The sequence below is a fragment of the Delphinapterus leucas genome, chromosome 2 (genome assembly GCF_059928025.1).
Source record: "Delphinapterus leucas isolate spDelLeu-1000000601 "Yukka" chromosome 2, BTC_Dleu_Yukka2, whole genome shotgun sequence".
Taxonomy (NCBI): domain Eukaryota; kingdom Metazoa; phylum Chordata; class Mammalia; order Artiodactyla; family Monodontidae; genus Delphinapterus; species Delphinapterus leucas.
The window spans coordinates 11153689-11176664 of NC_143130.1; the positions used below are offsets into that span (position 1 = coordinate 11153689).

Here is a 22976-nt window from a genome sequence, read left to right on the forward strand (position 1 = left end):
TTGTTTGTTTATTAAAAATAAAAATACTAATTTGTTCTGATCACATTCTACTTTAAGTACTTATTAGAGTCGCCTTAGTTCCTACTGGATGACATCCTCTGTTTTATGAATCATGACTTAAAAGTCCCCCAGCATAGAAATGTCTTTATAATCCATTTATTTCCTGTATGCCTCCCAGGACTTTAATATATTGCATATGATCACTCTGGCATATCATTTGAACAGCACCAGTGGAATAGGGTAGAATACAGAACGGAGATATGAACACAGTATTGATTTTACTGTTCAGATGTAAATGCTGTCTATGGATGTAAGTGTTCTTAAGTTCCAAAATTTAATATTGAAATCCTTTTATTATTGAGCTTCAGAGTTTTATCTGACCAATGGGTATTTGTCTTTCCAATCTAGCTTTTTTTTTTTGCGGTACGCGGGCCTCTCACTGTTGCAGCCTCTCCCATTGCGGAGCACAGGCTCCGGACGCACAGGCTCAGCGGCCGTGGCTCACGGGCCCAGCCGCTCCGCGGCATGTGGGATCTTCCCGGACCGGGGCACGAACCCGTGTCCCCTGCATCGGCAGGCGGACTCCCAACCACTGCGCCACCAGGGAAGCCCCAATCTAGCTATTTTTAAAATAATGTTTTACTGGGATGACTCCAGCATTGAAATGGACTAAAAGAGACTATTTGCAATGTTTCTCAAAGTATTTTCTAGGAACACTAATTCCATTTGATAAAGGGGGAAAAACAAAAAAGATCAGTGATCAGATAAATTGAGAAATGCTGGGTTTTGAAAGTTAAACAAGTTTTGTCTGTCTTCACCATAGAACTCTCAGCATCATTAACATGCTCCTATATGTCGCGAATTTTCTAGACAGGATGTAGTACAATTTGTCTCAGAAGTATTTGACCATGAATCCTTGCTTTCATTTAGAGTATTTCAGTTTAGTATACCATAAAACACACTTTGAAGAATGTTGGTCTATACTCTATGCTATTTTATGGAACATTTAAATTAAAAGGAAGAAAAGCAAAGAATTAAGGCTTGCTGTTGTATCATCACACTACAGGGTCTTTAATAGTCTGTGAATTTAATAGTTATTTTTGTTACTTGAAAACATTATAACCAATGCAAAATAAATAAATCAGTAGGTACATAAATAGGTGCCTTGGCTTTATTCCCAAAATATCACAGAATGGAGCCAATTTATTTACTTAGGTATCTGTGTAATACAGAGCTAATGAAACGTCTTGCAGAAGGAAAATTTTCCAACATTTCGTTACACATTCAATATCTAATATTCCTTTGGGGTCACAAAGACTTAGAAAAATGAAGTAAATAAACGACTTTTTTTAAAAATTAGGAATATCGGTCATTAGCAGTAATTTGTTTATGGCCACTCCCACACATACATGCTCTTGTAAAGCTTCATAGTAAGTCCTGAAAATAAATTTCAACATCTTTCACAAGTAAACACAAAACGAGTAATGAGTTCCTAAGTAATTTGTTCTATAGTAGCAGGTATTAAGGTATATTCTCCAATCCTGATTTTCTATGTTTCTTTTTACTACTCATAACTATTAATATAACGAAACCAGCTGTATTACCCGCATCGAGTTCCTCTCAAATTCCTTCTCCCCTTTTTTGCCGTACTTTTACTACTTCTTGTTCTTCTCCCCCTAAAGTTGGCCAGTATGTGTGTACTTAATTAGGATTAGCCTAACTAAAATTGAATTTGATTGGTGCAGCCATACTGGCCCTGGCATTTTAAACCAATTTAGAAGTTTTGTAGGATATAGCTTGATTACAGTGTCTCTGTAGGTAAGTTTAGCTATCTGAAATTTACCCAAAAGGGCTGGGACTGGGTGATTGGGTGACTAAATAATAATTCTGCATTTAATATTCCCTCTTCTTAGCTCAGATTCCCCAAATTTGAATTGGCATCTTCTTACTAGATAAATTTCTGTGTTCCAAGTTTAACGAAACTGCTCACCACAGAATAATTTTAGATGTTCATTTAGCTTCCTTTTGGTAGTTGACTTTTATCCCAAAATATTTCAAATTGATCTGTAGCACACCTTATAGAATACTATGCTTATTTCCTTAGGGAAATAAAAATTTTTTAGACTTCGCACTTATAAAAATTATAGAATTGTATCCCTAAAGCAGACTTTCTGGATTTTCAGCTAGTTCCTTTAGTGTTGAAAAGAGATCCAATAGTAACTACACCCTCAGCCAGATCTGTCAGTTTTTAAAATAAATGCAAACCTCAAAAGCCCCCTAAAAAATCCTTGGCTTATGAAAGCCCCAAAGTATTTCATATTCTTACATAAATTAAACAGATACTTTTATCCCTTTTGTGGATTTATTGTTGTAGTCCCCTTGAGCTAGAAGTGACCCTGATAATCCTAGTCCAATTTCTTTATAGGGAATGAATTTAATACCCCGAGGAATTAAGTGGCTTTCACGAAGTCCAGCAAGGCAAGTCCTTTGACCCCTCCCCTGCTCAGTCTTCCCATTCCTAACAGCTGGCTTATTCTGTGTGCTAAAATAAATCGTTCCGAAGATGGATTTATGACATCAGTGCCTAATATTTATTAAGTTCTTTTAAGGTAAATGTTGGATTCCTTGAAATTAGTACTTCCAGCATTTGTCAGCTGGCAAGCTGGGTCATCTTTCATACACATGCGCCCCTCACATACACACAAACCCATGAAATCTTACAACCTCTGGTTAACTTGTCTGACCCATGAACCTGCAGACATGCAGCCAAGTAACTGTGACACATTCCCGGTGGCTCTTTCAATCATGAATACTGATTACTGTTGTATTATTTTATCATTACTGATGATACCTATTTCCTCTCACCTTACAGATGAGCCTACTAGCCCCAGCATCGATCACGATATCCCACACATCCCCGCCTCTGCGGTCATCTCTGCTTCCACCTCCCAGGTACCCTCCATAGCAGCGGCCCCTCCCAGCCTCACAACTTCAGCTCCTTTAATTCGACGTCAGCTCTCTCATGACCAGGGTACGTTTCAAGGAGCGGTTATGTGAACTGTCTTACGTTTTCAGTTTTCCATTTAGAATACTGTGACACCCCGTGATCTCCTTGCCATTTAAAAAGAATCTGGAAGCCACTTGTGCATGTCTAAATGTTGGGTTTTGATTGCAGAATCTGTTGGACCTCCCAGCCTGGATGCCCAGCCCAGCTCAAAGACAGAACGATCAAAATCATACGATGAGGGCCTGGATGATTACAGAGAAGATGCAAAACTGTAAGTCTCAAGCGTGTTATCTTAAATACTTGTTAGTGGCTGCTCAGTATGACCTTGACATGTAAATACTGAATTTACTGATGTCTTTTATATTTTCTAACTTTATGACATTAGAAATGCAAATAAAAAATCAAAGTTGCGGGCTTTCCTGGTGGTGCAGTGGTTGAGAGTCCGCCTGCCGATGCAGGGGACATGGGTTCGTGCCCCGGTCCGGGAAGATCCCACATGCCGTGGAGCGGCTGGGCCCGTGAGCCATGGCCGCTGAGCCTGCGCGTCCGGAGCCTGTGCTCCGCAACGGGAGAGGCCACAGCAGTGAGAGGCCCGTGTACAGGAAAAAAAAAAAAAAAAAAAAAAAAATCAAAGTTGTGACATGATAATACATTCAATTGAATTTTTTTAAATTAATGTTTAAAAATCAGTAATATACAAACATAATACAAAAATACATATAAAAAATATATATTAAATAATTACTTCTGCTTTAGGCCTTCAGTCACCCAGTTCTACTCTCAGACATAACTGTGCTATCATTTTCTTTTATATACTTCCAGAGCTATTCTGTGCATAAAATCATACACACATTTACGTACGCTTATATACGTTTGTGTGCTAATTGTTTTTATAAACAAATGATAGGTGCTCTACACACTGATCTTGGAGAGCATTCAGTGCATGTATGCCTGGCTTATTCTTTCTCATGATTGTTTAATTTTCCACTGAGTAGTTGTGCCATAGTATATCTAACTGGTATTCTGTATTCTAACAGACATTTAGGTTGATCAAATCTTGTGCTACAACAGATAATCCTTCGGTGCCTGTATTTGTACATAGTTCGTTTAGCACACACATGAGTGAGTGCAGTTGGAAAAAGGATGGTTACACCAAAGGGCATGTGTATTTTTTACTTTAACATCTATGGTCAGTTGCTCTCCAGTTTATTCCTCCTGAACCAGCTGCCTGAGGGGAGTCTGTGTGAGGTGTGGCCAAGGGCAGTGGCAGAGGCTAGCAGGGATTTTTCTAGTGATGCAGGGTGGGATGTGTGAGCCGTTTTAGCCTTTAGCCTCCCTCATTAAAAGGTATCAGTAAACAGCCACATTTCAGAGTCGCCTTCACCTTACCCCAGCTACACAGTGCTTCCTGCAAAGATGGCAGGACCGTGTGTTTCCTCCTTCATCCTCACCTCCCCTGACGCCCCATGGTGATCAGTGAGGCTCCTGTCACTGGTACCCCCTTTCCTGTTGTTCCAACAAGGAAAGCTTGGTTTTGATCTCTCAGAAAACAGTGCTCTGCAGTTTTGTTTGAGACGTGTAAGCAGTGGCACCCTCTCTCCCCGTATCCACTTTTTACTTCACTGCATTTAACCCCACTTCTTCACATGCTGTAGTTCAGATTACAGGCGTCTCCTGATGTTGCTGAAGATGAGTTTGCATATCTATTTCTGGTTGCCTTGTTGGGGGGGTGGGGGACTCTGAGAGGAGAGGACAGCGCCATCTTCGATCACACCTTAAAATCCTAAGTTCCTTAATGAACTTTGAATTAAAACAACAAGAAAACAACTTTGTCCCATAAGGTTAAATTGTTTTTGAATAATTAATGTGAACCTGTCCTCTGAAGCCCTAAGCTTATTCAGTGTCAGCTGCTGTTCTCTGTACTGAAACATCCAGAATATGGTCAGAGGGAAGAGTGGCGACCATGACCAGCCCTGATAATGCACTTGCTGGCACCATGTCCACAAGCTGGACAAGTGTGGAAGTGCCTGTCTCTATCTGACTGCTGATGGTGACCACTGACCAGCCATTATTGACAGTGTGGAAATCCTTAATAGAGCATCACACCTGTGGGTAAATAATAACATAACGGCCAATGTTTAGTCTGAGTACCTTTTTCCTTGATACAAAAAAAAAAGGATAAGAAAATCTCACCTTTTATTCAGAGATGGTTTTAACTTACAGTTTAAGAAAACTTCTATCATGGAATAGAAAGTTTAAGTACTTATAAAGTTTAGGTACTTATAAAACTAGCTGTTTTTCCTCATTTGCATCAAACTCTGATCATTTAACATGATAGCGATGAAATGTCAGCTTATTAATGAAAGGGTAGTTGTAATAGTCAAATTACTTTTACATCTTTAAGGTATTTTTATGCATTTACTGCAAATATTGATAGACTTCTTTTCCAACAGGTCCTTTAAGCATGTATCTAGCCTGAAGGGAGTCAAGGTAGGTATTCAGTATTTTTAAAATATCGGTAAATGATAAATGTTTCTATTTACCTGAATTTACTTTAGCTCTTCATAGAGAATTATTTCTTTTATCCATTAGGTATTTCATATTTAAATATCATAAACTCCTATTCTATAACTTTCAAGTGCATTTGGAAAATATCACTCTAAGTTGTGATTTCTAAACATATTCATCAAATATACAGCAGTTTACACACATTGTGCTGATTTTTCTTATTTTGTAAGTTTACGGACAAATATTTAACTGCCCAGCAGTATGTTTTTTTTTCTATCCTCAACATTATTATTTCCTGCCTCCCCCCAATTCCCCCCAATACGATCCGCCCTGTCCTCTCTTGTCTATCCTTCCCTCTTGCCTTTCCCTCAGTGAAACACTAAAAGCTGTTAGACAGGAATTTCCTTATTTTACCTTCTCCAGAAATACCAGGACCTTCATTTATACCCACACTTTCTGCCTTCCTTACCCTTATCTTAATAAGTATCTTTTTACGTGGCACATTATCCTATTAACCACAAACACCCACGTTTCTGCTTTGGATTCCATCACTTTTCACTTTCTCAAGACCCCTGTCTCTTCTGCATAATCACTCTTTCCATTGGCTCAGTCACCATCACATAGAAGCATGTTCTATGATTTCCTGTATTTAAAAGAAAAACCTTCCTCGAATCCACGTCCCCCTCTGTTTACTGCTCCGATTTACTCTTCCATTTTTCATAGCAAAATTCTTTGGGAAAAAAATTGTTGGTAGTTTCTACTTTCCCACATCACGTCTTTCTCACCCCACACGCATCAGAATGACACTGTTCAGGCCAAGGTTACCAGTGACACTCAGGTTCCAGAACAACTGGCTGCTTGGATTTTTCACTTATTTGACCTTTCAGGAGTATCCAACGTAATTTCCCACTTACTTCCTGAAACACTTTCTTCTGCTGGTTTCCATTTCTGCCTCTGTGTAATATTTAAAATGTTGGAAAGTCTAGAGCTGGTTCTGACTCCCCTTTCCTCTCCACCTACCGTCATTTCCTTGGTGCTCCTACCCAGAGATCTCCCCGAGTGTATATTGCCAGCCTTGACCTCTTCCCCAAACTGAGGCTCATGTGGGCTTCTGCCCTGCACCATCACCATTTGGATGTTTAACAAGCAATTCAAGGTTTCCATGACTAAGTAGACCTCAGGGACCTCCCAGACATGTGTATCCCTCCTTTTCCCCCATCTAAGTCCGCTTCAATTTACCCACTTGTTCAAGCACCAGGTCTAGGAATGAAGCTTGTTTTTTCTTTTCCCTTTCAAGTACCATCCTCTCTACCTCCAGAACATACCCTGAAGCTATACCTTCCTCTCTGTCTTCACTTTCGCTACTTTAGTCCCAGCTGCCACCGTCCCTCACCTGGATTCCCACAGTACCACCTCCTTTCATGGTTGTCCCTTTCAAATCCGTTCTCCAGGTAGCAAGCAGAGCAACCTTTCAGCTGTATGATCAGATGATGTTACTCCTCTGATTCATCACTTCATGGCCTCCCGCACACTCCTGCCACAGCCTGAAGTACCCGGAACAATCTATAACTAGCTGTTTCTCTTACTTCCGTGGAAAAGTGAACATTTAAAATGATAACAGTGAGGGAATGCCCTCAGGGTCCATTGGTTAGGACTCTGCGCTTCCATTGCAGGGGTCACGGGTTCAATCCCTGGTTGGGGAGCTAAGATCCCACATGCCTTGATGTGGCCAAAAAAAAAAAAAATGATAACAATGAATGTACATTCAGTAGCTATATATTCTCCCTGAATTTTTCTTTCCCCTGATCTTTCGTGGTTGCCTCTTTTTAAAGTGTTTTCTCCGAATTTCATCTCACATGTTCTTTCTGCAGAGAGGTCTCACCTCAGCACCACCAGTTAGTAGCTGCTGCTCTGTTGTTCCTTATTGTGTCTCCCTGTTTCATTCTCCGAATGGCACTAATCACAGTCTGATCATTTTCTTGTTTTATTTTTCTTTCTTCTTCGCCTTTTCCCACTAAAATGTGAGCTCTTGAGAGTAGGTAAATTATAGTATTTCTATTATTTTTTAGTGGTTAAAAAAATTCCTTCAGGGGACTTTAAAAATGATGGTGGTCAATACCCATTTTTTTAAAAAGCAAAACCAGAAATTTTTCTAATGTAATTGATAAAGTTAGGGCTTTTCAAAAATAGCCTTTCATTTCGAAGATTTAGTAAAAGACTTTTTCAGCAAAACAATTTCAACATGCAAATACTTATAAAGAAAAAAGCTGACATTTGCTATGTTTTCTTTGGCCTTTTCTATAGATCACAGACAGCCAAAAGTCTTCAGAAGATTCTGGATCCCGGAAAGATTCTTCCTCAGAGGTTTTCAGCGATGCTGCCAAGGAAGGGTGGCTTCATTTCAGGCCACTTGTCACTGATAGGGGCAAGGTAGTGTGTTTTCTCAGCTACTGTGAGCGTGTGAAATGCAGGCCCTGAAAAATAAAGCATTAAGTCTCTATACATAAAACAGTAAAATATCCAGAATAAAGAGTGGAAAACATTTATAAGCATCTTTCTCTACATAAAGGAAAAGTTATTTTTACAAATTCTAATCAGAGATTTAATTTTATACCTTTTTCATCCTTTATATCAATTACATATGGAATATGTTGTCTTGCATCTGGTCAATGTAAAAGAGACATGCGAGTATTTAAGAAGGAACTCTGATTTTCTTATTAAGTAGTTTATTACCCATAGATTATTACAGAGTAGTACTTTAGGGACCAGCAGTTCTCCATATTAATAATTTAAAAATTTTTATTCAGCATCTCCCAGTTTACTCAAGTTGCCTTTATTTTTTTTTTTGAGTTTTTTTTTTAACGTCTTTATTGGAGTATAATTCCTTCACAATGGTGTGTTAGTTTCTGCTGTATAACAAAGTAAATCAGCTATACATGTACATATATCCCCATATCTCCTCCCTCTTGCGTCTCCCTCCCACCCTCCCTATCCCCCTCTCTAGGTGGTCACAAAGCACCGAGCTGATGTCCCTGTGCTATGCGGCTGCTTCCCACTAGCTATCTATTTTACATTTGGTAGTGTATATATGTCCATTCCACTCTCACACTTTGTCCCAGCTTACCCTTCCTCCTCCTCATGTCCTCAAGTCCATTCATCAGAACCACCTTTTTTTTAAGATTCCAGATATATGTGTTAGCATACAGTATTTGTTTTTCTCTTCAAGACTTGCTTCACTCTGTATGACAGTCTCTAGGTCCATCCACCTCACTACAAATAACTCAGTTTCATTTCTTTTTATGGCTGAATAATATTCCACTGTATATATGTGCCACATCTTCTTCATCCATTCATCTGTCAGTGGACACTTAGGTTGCTTCCATGTCCTGGCTATTGTAAATAGAGCTGCATTGAACATTGTGGTACATGACTCTTTTTGAATTATGGTCTCCTCAGGGTATATGCCCAATAGTGGGATTGCTGGGTCATATGCTAGTTCTATTTAGATTTTTGAGGAAACTCCATACTTTTCTCCATAGTGGCTGTATCAATTTACATTCCCACCAACAGTGCAAGAGGGTTCCCTTTTCTCCACACCCTCTCCAGCATTTACTGTTTGTAGATTTTTTGATGACCATTCTGACTGGTGTGAGGTGAAACCTCATTGTAGTTTTGATTTGCATTTCTCTAATGATTAGTGATACTGAGCATCCTTTCATGTGTTTGTTGACAATCTGTATATCTTCTCTGGAGAAATGTCTATTTAGGTCTGCTGCCCATTTTTGGACTGGGTTGTTTGGTTTTTTTTGATATTGAGCTGCTTGTATATTTTGGAGATGAATCTGTTGTCAGTGGCTTCGTTTGTAAATATTTTCTCCCATTCTGAGGATTCTCTTTTCATCTTGTTTATGGTTCCCTTTGCTGTGCAAAAGTGCTTAAGTTTCATTAGGTCCCATTTGTTTCTTTTTGTTTTTATTTCCATTTCTCTAGGAGGTGGATCAAAAAGGATCTTGCTGTGATTTATGTCATGGAGTGTTCTGCCTATGTTTTCCTCTAAGAATTTTATAGTGTCTGGCCTTACATTTAGGCCTTTAATACATTTTGAGTTTATTTTTGTGTATGGTGTTAGGGAGTGTTTTAATTTCATTCTTTTCACATAGCTGTCCAGTTTTCCCAGCACCACTTATTGAAGAGGCTGTCTTCCCCATTGTATATTCTTGCATCCTTTATCAAAGATAAGGTGACCATATGGGTGTGGGTTTATCTCTGGGCTTTCTATCCTGTTCCATTGATCTATATTTCTGTTTTTGTGCCAGTACCATACTGTCTTGATTACTGTATCTTTGTAGTATAGTCTGAAGTCAGGGAGCCTGATTCCTCCAGCTCCTTTTTTCCTTCACAAAATTGCTTTGGCTATTCGGGGTCTTTCATGTTTCCATACAAATTGTGGAATTTTTTGTTCTAGTTCTGGGGAAAATGCCATTGGTAGTTTGATAGGGATTGCATTGAATCTGTAGATTGCTTTGGGTACTGTAGTCATTTTCACAATGTTGATTCTTCCAATCCAAGAATATGGTATATCTCTCCATCTGTTTGTATCATCTTTAATTTCTTTCATCAGTGTCTTACAGTTTTCTACATACAGGTCTTTTGTCTCCTTAGGTAGGTTTATTCCTAGGTATTTTATTATTTTTTTTCAATGGTAAATGGGAGTGTTTCCTTGATTTCTCTTTCAGATTTTTCATCAGTAGCGTATAGGAATGCCAGAGATTTCTGTGCTTTCATTTTGTATCCTGCTACTTTACCAAATTCATTGATTAGCTCTAGTAGTTTTCTGGTAGAGTCTTTAGGATTCTCTATGTATAGTATCATGTCATTGCAAACAGTGACAGCTTTACTTCTTCTTTTCCGATTTGGATTCCTTTTATTTCTTTTTCTTCTCTGATTGCTGTGGCTAAAACTTCCAAAACTATGTTGAATAATAGTGGTGAGAGTGGGCAACCTTGTCTCATTCCTGATCTTAGTGGAAATGGTTTCGGTGTTTCAACATCGAGAACGATGTTGGCTGTGGATTTGTCATATATAGCCTTTATTATGTTGAGGTAAGTTCCCTCTATGCCTGCTTTCTAGAGGGTTTTTTTTTTATCATAAATGGATGTTGAATTTTGTCAAAAGTTTTTTCTGCATCTATTGAGATGATCATATGGTTTTTCTCCTTCAATCTGTTAATATTGTTTATCACATTGATTGATTTGCATATATTGAAGAATCCTTGCATCCCTGGGATAAACTCCGTTTGATCATGGTGTATGATCCTTTTAATGTGCTGTTGGATTCTGTTTGCTAGTATTTTGCTGAGGGTTTTTGCATCTGTGTTCATCGGTGATATTGGCCTGTAGTTTTCTTTTTTTGTGACATCTTTGGTTTTGGTATCAGGGTGATGGTGGCCTCGTAGAATGAGTTTGGCAGTGTTCCTCCCTCTGCTATATTTTGGAATAGTCTGAGAAGGAGAGGTGTTAGCTCTTCTCTAAATCTTTGATAGAATTTGCCTGTGAAGCCATCTGGTCCTGGGCTTTTGTTTGTTGGAAGATTTTTAATCACAGTTTCAATTTCAGTGCTTGTGATTGGTCTGTTCATATTTTCTATTTTTTCCTGGTTCAGTCTCGGAAGGTTGTGCATTTTTAAGAATTTGTCAGTTTCTTCCAGGTTGTCCATTTTATTGGCATATAGCTGTTTGTAGTAATTTCTCATGATCCTTTGTATTTCTGCAGTGTCAGTTGTTAATTCTGCTTTATCATTTCTAATTCTGTTGATTTGAGTCTTCTCCCTGTTTTTCTTGATGAGTCTGACTAATGGTTTATCAGTTTTGTTTATCTTCTCAAAGAACCAGCTTTTAGTTTTATTGATATTTGCTATCATTTCCTTCATTTCTTTTTCATTTATTTCTTATCTGATCTTTATGATTTCTTTTCTTCTGCTAACTATGCAATTTTTTTGTTCTTCTTTCTCTGATTCCTTTAGGTGTAAGGTTAGGTTTTTTATTTGAGATGTTTCTTGTTTCTTGAGGTAAGATTGTATTGCTATAAACTTCACTCTTAGGACTGCTTTTGCTGTGTCCCATAGGTTTTGGGTCATCGTGTTTTCATTTTCATTTGTTTTTAGGTATTTTTTGATTTCCTCTTTGATTTCTTCAGTGATCTCTTGGTTATTTAGTAGTGTATTTTTTAGCCTCCGTGTGTTTGTATTTTTTACAGATTTTTTTCCTGTAATTGATATCTAGCCTCATAGCGTTGTGGTCAGAACAGATTCTTGGTACGATTTCAATTTTCTTAAATTTACCAAGGCTTGATTTGTGACCCAAGAATGTTCCATGAGCACTGGAGAAAAAAGTATAATCTGCTGTTTTTGGATGGAATGTCCTGTAAATACCAATTAAGTCCATCTTGTTTAATGTATCATTTAAAGCTTTTGTTTCCTTAATTTTTTTCATTTTGGATGATCTGTCCATTTGTGAAAGTGGGGTGTTAAAGTCCCCTACTATGATTGTGTTACTGTCAATTTCCCCTTTTATGGCTGTTAGCATTTGCCTTACGTATTGAGGTGCTCCTATGTTGCGTGCATAAATATTTATAATTGTTATATCGTATTCTTGGAAAGATCCCCTGATCAGCATGTAGTATCCTTCTTTGTCTCTTGTAATAGTCTTTATTTTAAAGTGTATTTTGTTTGATATGAGAGTTGCTACTCCAGCTTTCTTTTGATTTCCATTTGCATGGAATATCTTTTTCCACCCCCTCACTTTCAGTCTGTGTGTGTACCTAGGTCTGAAGTGGGTCTCTTGTACACAGCATATATACGGATATTGTTTTTGTATTTATTCAGCCAGTCTATGTCTTTTAGTTGGAGCATTTAATCCATTTACATTTAAGGTGGTTATCGATATGTATGTTCCTATTACCATTTTCTTAATTGTTTTGGGTTTGTTATTGTAAGTCTTTGCCTTCTCTTGTGTTTCCTGCCTAGAGAAGTTCCTTTAGCATTTGTTGTAGAGATGGTTTGGTGGTGCCGAATTCTCTTAACTTCTGTTTGTCTTTAAAGGTTTTAATTTTTCCGTCAAATCTGAATGAGATCCTTGCTGAGTAGAGTAATCTTGGTTGTAGGTTTTTCCCTTTCATCACTTTAAACATGTCCTGCCACTTCCTTCTGGCTTGCAGAGTTTCAAGTTGCCTTTATAATAATTTTATTGTTTCCCCTTATTTTATAAATATAGAGGTATTTAAATGAATATCAATATCAATATATGCTTCATTAAGTAGATAACAATATAAGAAAAGCTTCACCAGAAAATTTTCTACAATATCTGTGTAGCTTAATTTATAAGAAAACTTTAATACCGTCAAAAGAGTATCAAATTTTTTTTCAGAAAACCCATCTTGCATGTTGTTGCTTGACCGTATAAAGTTGATCAGTTTTGTTAACTAAATTCATTACGTCTGCATATCCTTTGGGGATTAGTTTTTTCAGTGTTTGTCATTTGCATGATCTAAGACTTGTCTTAAGCCTTGCTTTCACTCAGGATTTTTCTGACTGACCTTTTTCCTTATTTTCTATTCCCTTAGCATTTTTTATATATTTTGCTACACTCGCTTTATCCTAATTAACTTTGTTCATTTTATTTTCTCAGCCCAATTAAAGTTGAGATTTCATTGCCCTTGATTGTGATAGGAATACATTACCCAACTTGGTTTACGTTCCACACTTTTTGTCTTTCCTGCCCTAACAAATACATATTGACGTAAAGCAGGCATCTGCCACGTTGGGTATACATTTAAGCGTGTTAACAGTGTTGCTAGATGCATCTGTCCTGTCACTAAGATTTAGCCAAGTGTTGAGTATGCCTGATCTGTCTCATGTTCTCCAGCGAGTTGGTGGAAGTATTCGACCATGGAAGCAGATGTATGTTGTACTTCGGGGCCATTCGCTGTACTTGTACAAAGATAAACGAGAACAGACGACTCCGTCTGAAGAGGAGCAGCCCATCAGTGTTAACGCTTGCTTAATAGACATCTCTTACAGCGAGACCAAGAGGAAAAATGTCTTTCGACTCACCACGTCTGACTGCGAGTGCCTGTTTCAGGCTGAAGACAGGGACGACATGCTAGCCTGGATCAAGAGCATCCAGGAGAGCAGCAACTTAAATGAGGAGGTTAGTGTCCAAAACGACATTGGTAAAACCGACGCTGTCGCAACATTTTCTTTTTAAAGGAGACTGAAAGAATCTGATACATCATTTAAAAAAAATTATAACGTGCTATCTTCACTTAAAAATAGTTGATCAGGGCTTCCCTGGTGGCTCAGTGGTTAAGAATCCGCCTGCCAATGCAGGGGACACGGGTTCGAGCCCTGGTCCGGGAAGATCCCACGTGCCGTGGAGCAACTCAGGCCCGTGCACCACAGCTACTGAGCCTGCGCTCTAGAGCCCGTGAGCCACAACTACTGAGCCCGTGTGCCTAGAGCCTGTGCTCCACAGCAAGAGAAGCCACCGTAGTGAGAAGCTTCTGCACCACAACGAAGGGTAGCCCCCGTTCGCAGCAACTAGAGAAAGCCTGCACACAGCAATGAAGATGCAACTCAGCCAAAAATAAATAAATGAAATAAATTAATTAAAGAAAAAAATAGTTGATCAGAGGGAAAATTCAGGGACTTCCCTGGCAGTTCAGTGGTTAGGACTCTGTGCTTCCACTGCCAAGGGCACAGGTTCGATCCCTGTTTGAGGAACTAAGATTTCACCAGCCACACGGTGCTGCCAAAAAAAAAGAAAACTCAAGTGTACCTATATTATATTATTTTCACTTATTGGGAAAATCACCATTACTGACCTAGAAAAGCAGATTTTTCATACATGCTGCATACCTTCTCAGAAGCAGTGAAGCACTGAGCAGAGACCTAGGTTCCTAGTCCTGGTCATTACCTTTGTGACTGAATAATTCCAGATCTGTTTCTTTGTGTCAAAACCAGGGTTGTTGTGGGCTTAAGTTACAGCGAAAATGCATCTCCAAACTAATTGCTGTGTAAATGCAGAGACACTGATAGCATGATTCTTGTTAATGAAATTATGCAGGCAAGAATATAATATAGCCTACTGTAATACAGTAATTGGTTTCTAAGAAAACTTGTAGTATCATGTTATAAGCCACTTTTTCTTTTTAATAAGGAGAGTTTCTGACTCACAACCATCAAGTTATTTTTTACAGCAGAACTTTCAGTAGTGAAGTTTTTTTTTTTTTTTTTTTTTTGCGGTACACGGGGCTCTCACTGTCGTGGCCTCTCCCGTTGCAGAGCACAGGCTCCGGACGCGCAGGCTCAGCGGCCGTGGCTCACGGGCCCAGCCGCTCCGCGGCATGTGGGATCTTCCCGGACCGGGGCACGGACCCGTGTCCCCTGCATTGGCAGGTGGACTCTCATCCACCACGCCACCAGGGAAGCCCAAGATTTTTTTTTAAGTGTACATAACTGTAAACTTTACAGAGCAGATTCAGCAATGATTAAGTCTAGATTTTGCTCAAGGGTGCCTTTTTCATATCATCAGCAGTTTTTCTTAGACGTTATTCTCCTTTGTGTGCCCGTTGTTATGACAAAAAAAAAACCCCACAAGGTTCTTTCCCCCTACTTTCCCATTACAGTATGCAGGAACACCTACATTAACCATGAAGTTATGCAAATTATGTTCTCGGATTCTGTCATTTCCATTATATCCAATTCAAGTCATGAAAACTTAGAACATAGGAAAACGCCTGTACTTTTTCTCATCTGACAGTTTACACTCTACCTTGTTTGTCGTGAACAACGAATACCAGATCCATATCAATACAGCCCTTTTTCTACAACCACCGCTATAAAGAGACATCAGACCTGAGTTTTGGCAAAGTAAACAGGGAGAATCACAACTTGGGTGTAGATTTCAGCTTTAAGTAGCAGTTCAAAGGAGTTCCTGTTTGATCAGCCCCTGCTCTATGCCAGGTGTCCTGCTGGGCCGTAGATGACTTCATCTTTGAGACATAGGGCTTTTTTAGAAATGGAATGAAGTGATGTTTATGCAGAACGCACCCCAGTGCCTGGTAGGTCATGAACATGTGCTTCATGTCAGCCGTTACAGCATCATCACTATCATCTGATTCCAAGACACGGGTGTTTTCACCGAGCTTTATAGCTAAGGAAGTAATACTTCACCGAGCACACACCATATGGCAGGCACTCTGAAGCATTTTATGTCAGTTAATTTCAGCAACCATATGAATGTGTCTTCTTATTATCATCACCATGTTTCAAACAAGGGAACTTTGTGGCAAAGAGAAGTTAAGTAATTTCCCCAGGGTCACATAGCTCAGAATTGTCAAGCAGTCTTATCCTAGATCTTAACCATATTCAGTTGGTAAATGAGAAGAATCTATTTGAATTCGAGAATGTATAAAGTCTGTATTCTTTGTAAATTGTAACGTTTGCTATGACCAAAACGAGACAAGTAAAAAAAAATACTTGCGGACACATGTCAATTTATAATTGGAACCAATAGGGAAAAAAAAAATCATCTCCTTATGGTCAACTCTGAGTTTTCCATGTAGCATATTATTGAGGTTAACCTGTTGAGGTTAGTAAAACCAGGTCTGAGCTTTTTTCTTCTGATAATATAACTGTCACTTCTGATACTAATTGACCCTCAGTCTCACTGTTCCTATCAATTAATCATTAACACATTTTGGCAGTATTCCATCTTTTATCCAACTGTATTATTTTGAAACGCTGATCATTCTTTCTGGTATTAGTGAGAGAAAAAACTGGCTCACTGCTTCCCAGTCATTTATTCAAAACGCCAGATCCATTCAGTAAGTTTGAACACTGGCTACTTGCTGGTACTAGTCTAGGTGTTGCTGGGATACAGGAAATAAACAGAAAACTCTTGGCAGTGGCAGAGGCACTTGAACGTTTGTCACTTAGTGAAGTTAGGTCATGATTTGAATAGAGCTTTTAAAACAGCCCCATGGAGTCTCTATTGAACAAGCAAAGTAGCACAGTATAGAGCTCCCCCTGCCCCCCAGAAAGAGTAGGATCCTTGTTTAGGGAGTTTAGAATTGACTTTCTAATTTTACCTTCTATTTATTCTGTAGGACACTGGAGTTACTAACAGGGATCTGATTAGTCGAAGAATAAAAGAATACAACAGTCTGATGAGGTGAGAATCCCACCATGCCTGCAGGTTAACTGGGATGTAAAATACGTACTTGGTCAGAAATGTTCCTTTCTTTCAGCAGCAAAGCAGAGCAGTTGCCAAAGACCCCTCGCCAGAGTCTCAGCATCCGGCAGACTCTACTTGGTGCTAAAGCAGAGCCTCGGACTCAAAGTCCACACTCCCCCAAGGAAGAGTCAGAAAGGAAGCTTCTCAGTAAAGGTACTGATATCAGCATTCCTAGATAAATTTAGGATTTAAAATTGGGTTTGTAGTAAATCAACTATACTTAAGTAAAAAAAAAAAAAAATTTTTTTTTTTTTTAAAATAAAATTGGGATTTTAAAGGTGTTTTCGTGTTTTTCTGTGCCTTTTCTGCGGACCTCAGCTCAGGGTGAGCTAACCCAGAGATCACTGGGGGCCTGGTCCAGGCTGGTGGGGCCTTTCCCTTAAGCTGGGGTCCAAGACACCAGTTCTTTTTTTTTTTTGCGGTATGCGGACCTCTCACTGTTGTGGCCTCTACCATTGCGGAGCACAGGCTCCGGACATGCAGGCTCGGCGGCCATGGCTCACGGGCGCAGCCGCTCCACGGCATGTGGGATCTTCCCGGACCGGGGCACGAACCCGTGTCCCCTGCATCGGCAGGTGGACTCTCAACCACTGCGCCACCAGGGAAGCCCAACACACCAGTTCTTATAATAAAGATCAAGTGAAGGAAAATACAACACATACATGTATGTCAAAAACTGTCAATTTGATAAATGCAGAGGATCCAGATGCTTTCGTTTTGAAATAAAACCATTATGTTTACTTTTGCTCAAATCTCACTATAAAGATGTCACATTAATTCTATTGTCTTGACTGTTTTAAAGAAAATCATGGTACAGATTGTCAAAGGGTGAAGAAGCAGAATTGGTTTGTACTAAATTATATGGAGGGTTGAAAGGAGTGCTATATCAGGAAGAGAATAGAATAGAATAGAATATGTTTGATACATAAAGGATATGTTATTTATAGTACAGGACTCTGATTTATATAAATATTGATAAAGGATCTTTAAAGTCATGATTTAAACACTCTTGTTTCTATTTTCTTTTCATGTCATTTTCTTTTGAATAACGATCAAAAGATGACACTAGTCCCCCAAAAGACAGAGGCACATGGAGAAAAGGCATTCCAAGTATTATGAGAAAGACATTTGAAAAAAAGCCTACTGCTACAGGAACGTTCGGGGTCAGACTGGATGACTGCCCACCAGCTCATACTAATCGGGTAAGACACCAGCCTGCCAGATTTCCTAAAGCCATTAATTCAGCCGTCGTCATAACAGGACCCGAGTACACAGCCGTGCAGGTCACAGGGGGTATCTGTCCATCTGTTGAGTATTTTCCTCTTCTTAACAGACCTTAGTTTCTCTAAGCATGTCTGACCTGTACGGGTGTATGGAGTAATTTTATCTATAATGCTTTTTTCTAATGTGTTGACTCTGAAATAGAATAATTATTCAATGGCTGAGAATGTATCTGAAACTATCGGTAAGAAGTCATTTTCAAGTCGTGTGTGTTTCTGTTTTCAGCATTTTAAAAGAAGGATGGGAACAAGAATCTGATTAAGAAAGTGTGATAAATGTAAATGTGCGTGTGTGTGTGTGTGCGTGTGTGTGTGTGTGTTTACAATGCCCACGTTAGGATTCATATCATGAGTGGATGGATGTTATTCTTTCCCCCTCCTCTTCCCCTGTCCCCCTTCTTTTATTCAACTGAACTGTTGCCACATTCTCCCTACTTGCTCTTGTTTCTTCTTTAGACTATTACCTCCCTGTGGGGCCTCCTCTTTCAGCCCTGACCTATTCATTCTCTTTCCACTGACTCAACTATCTCTTGCTGGTTTTGTCTCTTCCCAGTTCTCCAATGTTTCTATTCTTTATTTTCTCTGTATCAAATAATAGCAATTTATATACTGTTTCCTTTTGGATGAAAAGGGCCTTTTAGCTACGATATGTATCTACTAACTGAAGATAAACATTCATGCTGTGTTAAATAAAATGCTTATTTCTTGTTTTGCAGTATATTCCATTAATAGTTGACATATGTTGCAAATTAGTTGAAGAAAGAGGTCTTGAATATACAGGTATTTATAGAGTTCCTGGAAACAATGCAGCCATCTCAAGTATGCAGGAGGAACTCAACAAGGGAATGGCTGATATTGATATACAAGACGATGTAAGTTTGTGTATTTCTATTTGAATAACTGGTCTGTGTTTTTTTCCTTTGTGGTATTGACTACAAAAATACGGTATTTTTATTTTGCATACCTAGAAATGGCGAGATTTGAATGTGATAAGCAGTTTACTAAAATCCTTCTTCAGAAAACTCCCTGAACCACTTTTCACAAATGGTGAGTTAACCCCACCAAAGGCACCGATGCAACAGTTGAACATTACATTGTTGGGAAACCACAGCATATTAAATTGAACCAGGGGAAAATATTTTTGTCAAAAGAAACAGGAGGTTTTGTTTAGTTCTTACTTGTATACAAAGCACAATCATGTCCTATTTTTTGTCATTTGGATTTTTTTTTCCTCCTGATACATTTCAGTGAAAAACAGTTTATAAAACGTTAAAGTTCAGTAAAAATATATATTATCCTGTTCATTCATGTTTACAGCTGAGTTGAAAATATGTTATTATTGTTCTCAGTGAAAAGCCTTCAGGCATAATAAGGTACAATTAGTAGAAAAGCATTTTTTCAGCCAAGCCAACTATTTGACTTAGATAAGACCTTGTAGTAGATGTTGCAGTGCAGGGAGAGAAAGTGGACAGACTGTGTAAATACAGGCTCCACCCTCAGAGAACTCACATTTTAGGGAATTTCCTTTGTTTGATAAGGCCTAGAGGAATCATTAAAAACTATAGTAGTTTTATTTTATTTTATTTTATTTTTTATAAATTTATTTATGGCTGCGTTGGGTCTTCGTTGCTGCGCAGGCTTTCTCTAGTTGCAGCGAGCAGGGGCTACTCTTCGTTGCGGTGCGCAGGCTTCTCATTGCGGTGGCTTCTCTTGTTGCAGAGCACGGGCTCTAGGCACGCGGGCTTCAGTAGTTGTGGCACACGGGCTTAGTAGTTGTGGCTCATGGGCTCTAGAGCGCAGGCTCAGTAGCTGTGGCCCACGGGCTTGGTTGCTCCGTGGCCTGTGGGATCTTCCTGGACCAGGGCTCGAACCCGTGTCCCCCGCATTGGCAGGTGGATTCTTAACCACTGTGCCACCAGGGAAGCCCCTATAGTAGTTTTAGGACAACATTTCAAAGGCTATTTGGGGTCTTCCCTACTATTTTTTTCTTTTTAATTGTGGTTTGAAATTGAACCTTAAAGGGAAACTAGATTACAGCTCACCTAAACAATTTAAGATGAATTTGTTTTTTTTTGTTCTGTTGTCAGATAAATATGCCGACTTTATTGAAGCCAATCGTAAGGAAGATCCTCTAGATCGTCTGAAAACATTAAAAAGACTAGTAGGTATTATTTTATATTTTTGGAGGTACAACAAAAGTTCAGCATTTAAATCCATCATGAAAATAATATGTTTCAGATTCATGATTTGCCCGAACATCATTATGAAACACTCAAGTTTCTTTCGGCTCATCTGAAGACAGTGGCAGAAAATTCAGAAAAAAATAAGGTGTGTAAACTGTTTATTGAAGAGATGTACTTTCAGTGGCTTTAGTTGACAAGATGTACTTCACTGCTTCATGCGAAATAGTCAAAAATAGGTTATAATTAAACAGAAGCTCTAAAATACATCATACTGGTGATCACGTCCCTCTAAAGATCACTCTTAAAAGCAAAAGATCCCCAAAATATGAATTGTTGTTTTTTCAAGACATTTTCTTTTGTTTATCCAGCAAGAAAAATGAAAAAGTCAGAAATTTTACTTCTTTTATTTTTCAACTGTATATTAATATTTTGAATGGGCAGTATTTGCACAAACAACAGTACAAATGTATCAGATGGTGTACAGCGAAAAACAACAGACATTTTCTTTTTTTGTTTTGTTTCATTTAGATTTAGCAGATAAATTGTTTTGGTTTTGTTTTCATACCACCATATTACCTTTATCAAACACAACAAAATTTATTATTCCATCGTATTATCTAGTAGTCTGTTCACGTGTAGCTTTTCCTGATTGGTTTAAAGAAATATCTTTTGGATGAATATTGTATGATTTTACTCACATGGAATAAAAAAAAAAAAACCACACACAAAATAAATGAACAAACCAAACAAAAACAACACATAGATACAGAGAACACAGTAGTGGTTACCAGAGGGGAAGGGGCAGGGGTGCAGGGGAGGGTGAAAGGGTAAGGGGGATCAACTGTCTGGTGATGGGTGGAAACTAAATTTTTGGTGTGGATCCCAAGACCAGTTTGATTTTTCTTTTTTTTTGAGTTCCACAATGGTTTTTTACCCTCTTGTATGTTTTTGGGATTGGTTATTTAATATTTTAATCAAATCCTAAGGTCAAAAAATTAACCAGATACTTATAAGATATAACAAAGAAAAACAAAAGGTTTGCACCTTTGACAATCAGGTACTTAAACAGGAGTACAAACTATCATGGAAGGAAACATAAAAACATATAGGCATGTAATACTGAGGTGTTCATTGGTACAAGGATAAGCAACAAGCTTTGGAAGTCTTGGTTGAAGTAAAATTTTTATCAAAATAATATTTTCAGACATTAGCTTTTACATATGCATGATCTTAATGTACTACTCAGGCAAATTTGGAAATTTTTATGTATCTCTTTCCATCTGTTTAGTTTTTGAGGGGAGAGGTTTTCCCTATTCTTTTGCAAGTTTTATTCCCTTTGATTTTAATATTTTTGTCAGTTGATCCAGCTTTATTAATACTTATTTTTGGCTGAGGTGCACGGCTTGTGGGATCTTAGTTCCCTGACCAGGGATGGAACCTGTACCCGCTGCCGTGGAAGTGTGGAGCCCTAACCACTGGACTGCCAGGGAATTCCCTGTAATACTAGTTTTAAACCAGATCAATTGTTTTCAATCAAAGACTTCCTGGAAAAAAACAAATGCCAATTAAGTATTGTATGTTGTCATTAAAGCAAGGAAAAGAATTTACATATAGATCAGTTTATGGAAACTCTAACCCTGAAGCGTTATTTTTTTTTTTACACACATCAGTCAACCATTCTTTGAGTTATTTTTCATCAAAAGACTCTTTCAGAAGTAAAATGCCAAGCATGCAACGGGAATTTAAGCCTACTTTCTTAAGAAAAGTTGTGGTATTTTCTAATAATACCATCCTCTGTTGCAGATGGAACCCAGAAACCTAGCCATAGTGTTTGGTCCAACTCTCGTGAGGACCTCTGAAGATAACATGACGCACATGGTCACTCACATGCCAGACCAGTACAAGATCGTAGAGACGCTTATCCAGCACGTAAGTCCAGGCTTCGGCTCATCGAGAACATTCTTTTCCGTGAGCAGCTGACAGTTGGGCAGGATTTGGTTATCCTTTTTTTTTTTTTTTTTATCCTAAGAGACCTTTTTTTCTGTGCTATCCTCCAAAATATAGCTCTCTGTAGGGGGTTATTTAATTTCTCTTTTTCACCTTTTTTATTTTAAATTTTAGCATGACTGGTTTTTCACAGAAGAAGGTGCTGAAGAACCTCTTGTAAGTATTGTCCGTCAGCGTTTGTACTCTGTTCTTCTCATTTGGGACACACAAGATCCTGATCCTACAACTGTGTCACCTTCCTGCTTTGTATGCTATTGTCTGCTTTGCACCCCGAAAGCAGGTCTATAGCACCTCAGTTTCTGATCTAATGAAAATCCAAGTATGATACTTATTTGGTAATTAATTATATGCAAATAATGTAAAAAATTAAGCATATGTCCTCCACTCAGTAATGTGTCTTTTACTAAATGTTGTTTGAATTTTAAAGAAAGTATCTTTGAAGAGATGATGAAGAGATCTTTGTTTATTAACCATAGACAACAGTGCAGGAGGAAAACACAGTAGACTCCCAGCCAGTGCCAAACATAGATCATTTACTCACCAACATTGGAAGGACAGGCGTCTCCCCTGGAGATGTATCAGGTAACTCTTGCCTGGGCAGTATTGATCTCTAGGTTAAAAGCTAAATTCTTATAACATGAAAGAGCAAATCAATCATAAGTAACAATTCACTATGATTTTTTTTCCTTTTCCTCTTC

At 38.5% G+C, this 22976-nt stretch overlaps 1 protein-coding gene across 2 annotated transcripts in view; it reads left to right on the forward strand.

The window, feature by feature from the left end:
• The window catches only part of ARHGAP21 (Rho GTPase activating protein 21), a 127043-nt gene that overhangs the window by 96151 nt on the left and 7916 nt on the right, over positions 1 to 22976 (forward strand). The window contains exons 9-23 of one of the 2 annotated variants that reach the window (XM_022580516.3): positions 2873 to 3031; positions 3176 to 3278; positions 5461 to 5497; positions 7820 to 7945; positions 13437 to 13721; positions 16681 to 16745; positions 16822 to 16961; positions 17868 to 18010; positions 18805 to 18960; positions 19057 to 19135; positions 20176 to 20249; positions 20327 to 20416; positions 22075 to 22200; positions 22393 to 22434; positions 22755 to 22860. In XM_022580516.3, the coding sequence (XP_022436224.1) occupies positions 2873 to 3031; positions 3176 to 3278; positions 5461 to 5497; positions 7820 to 7945; positions 13437 to 13721; positions 16681 to 16745; positions 16822 to 16961; positions 17868 to 18010; positions 18805 to 18960; positions 19057 to 19135; positions 20176 to 20249; positions 20327 to 20416; positions 22075 to 22200; positions 22393 to 22434; positions 22755 to 22860 (1731 nt within the window). The remainder of the gene's footprint in view (positions 1 to 2872; positions 3032 to 3175; positions 3279 to 5460; positions 5498 to 7819; positions 7946 to 13436; positions 13722 to 16680; positions 16746 to 16821; positions 16962 to 17867; positions 18011 to 18804; positions 18961 to 19056; positions 19136 to 20175; positions 20250 to 20326; positions 20417 to 22074; positions 22201 to 22392; positions 22435 to 22754; positions 22861 to 22976) is intronic. The other variant, XM_022580517.3, reaches the window with a different exon arrangement.